The sequence below is a fragment of the Aplysia californica genome, unplaced genomic scaffold (assembly GCF_000002075.1).
Source record: "Aplysia californica isolate F4 #8 unplaced genomic scaffold, AplCal3.0 scaffold00050, whole genome shotgun sequence".
Taxonomy (NCBI): Eukaryota; Metazoa; Mollusca; class Gastropoda; order Aplysiida; family Aplysiidae; genus Aplysia; species Aplysia californica.
Genome location: NW_004797320.1, coordinates 189,874 through 190,574, shown reverse-complemented (window position 1 = coordinate 190,574; position 701 = coordinate 189,874). Strand labels below are relative to the sequence as shown.

General features: G+C 41.5%; 1 protein-coding gene across 1 annotated transcript in view; it reads right to left on the bottom strand.

The window, feature by feature from the left end:
* LOC101862332 (sodium-coupled monocarboxylate transporter 1-like) overlaps window positions 1-446 on the bottom strand; it is an 11,474-nt gene extending 11,028 nt beyond the window's left edge. Inside the window, exon 1 of the mRNA XM_005092675.1 lies at window positions 258-446. Coding sequence (XP_005092732.1) covers window positions 258-446 — 189 coding nt within the window. The remainder of the gene's footprint in view (window positions 1-257) is intronic.
* Window positions 447-701: the final 255 nt, after the last annotated feature.

Below are 701 nucleotides of genomic sequence, written 5' to 3'. Positions count from 1 at the left end.
GTGTGTGTGTGTGTGTGTGTGTGTGTGTGTGTATGTGTGTGTGTGTGTGTGTGTGAGGGAGAGAGAGAGAGAGAGAGTATGTGTACGTGCGCATGCGTGTGGACTACAAATCTTTACGCTGCAGTACACGACTATTTACATTACCATAATTGCTTTGCAAATGCCTAAGAATCGGCATAAAACCCGGAAGACGCTTGTCAACAACCAGCTTAAGAGAAAAACAAAACCTAATAAAAATACACCATGTACACACTTACCTGAAAGGTGACGAACAAGGACAGCGTCACAGGTAACATGGACATCTGCCGACCGCCCAACAGGTACTCGTCCCGTGTCGCTTTCTTAGCGTCTTTGAAAGCGAAGAGAACCCCGATTCCCAGAGGTACTAGAAGCATTATGACAGTGACCACGTAGTCCGCCACTGATAGTAGCACCTGTCCAGCCATGATGACAGCGTTTGATATTCCAGCGTCTTGTTAAAACAGTTCTTGGGCGTCCTGTTTGTAAACAATGTGACGTGAGACACTTAAAAACATTAGCAAGGCTGATTAAAATTTAAAATCATTTGTTCAAGATTTTGGAAAGGATCGTATTAGAACTACTACGACGTATAACTAAGCATTTATGATTTTTTTTGTTCTGTTTTGCCTCTTATGACTAGAATCTAAATCTAATTTTTGTTTTGTTTTGTTTCGTTTCTT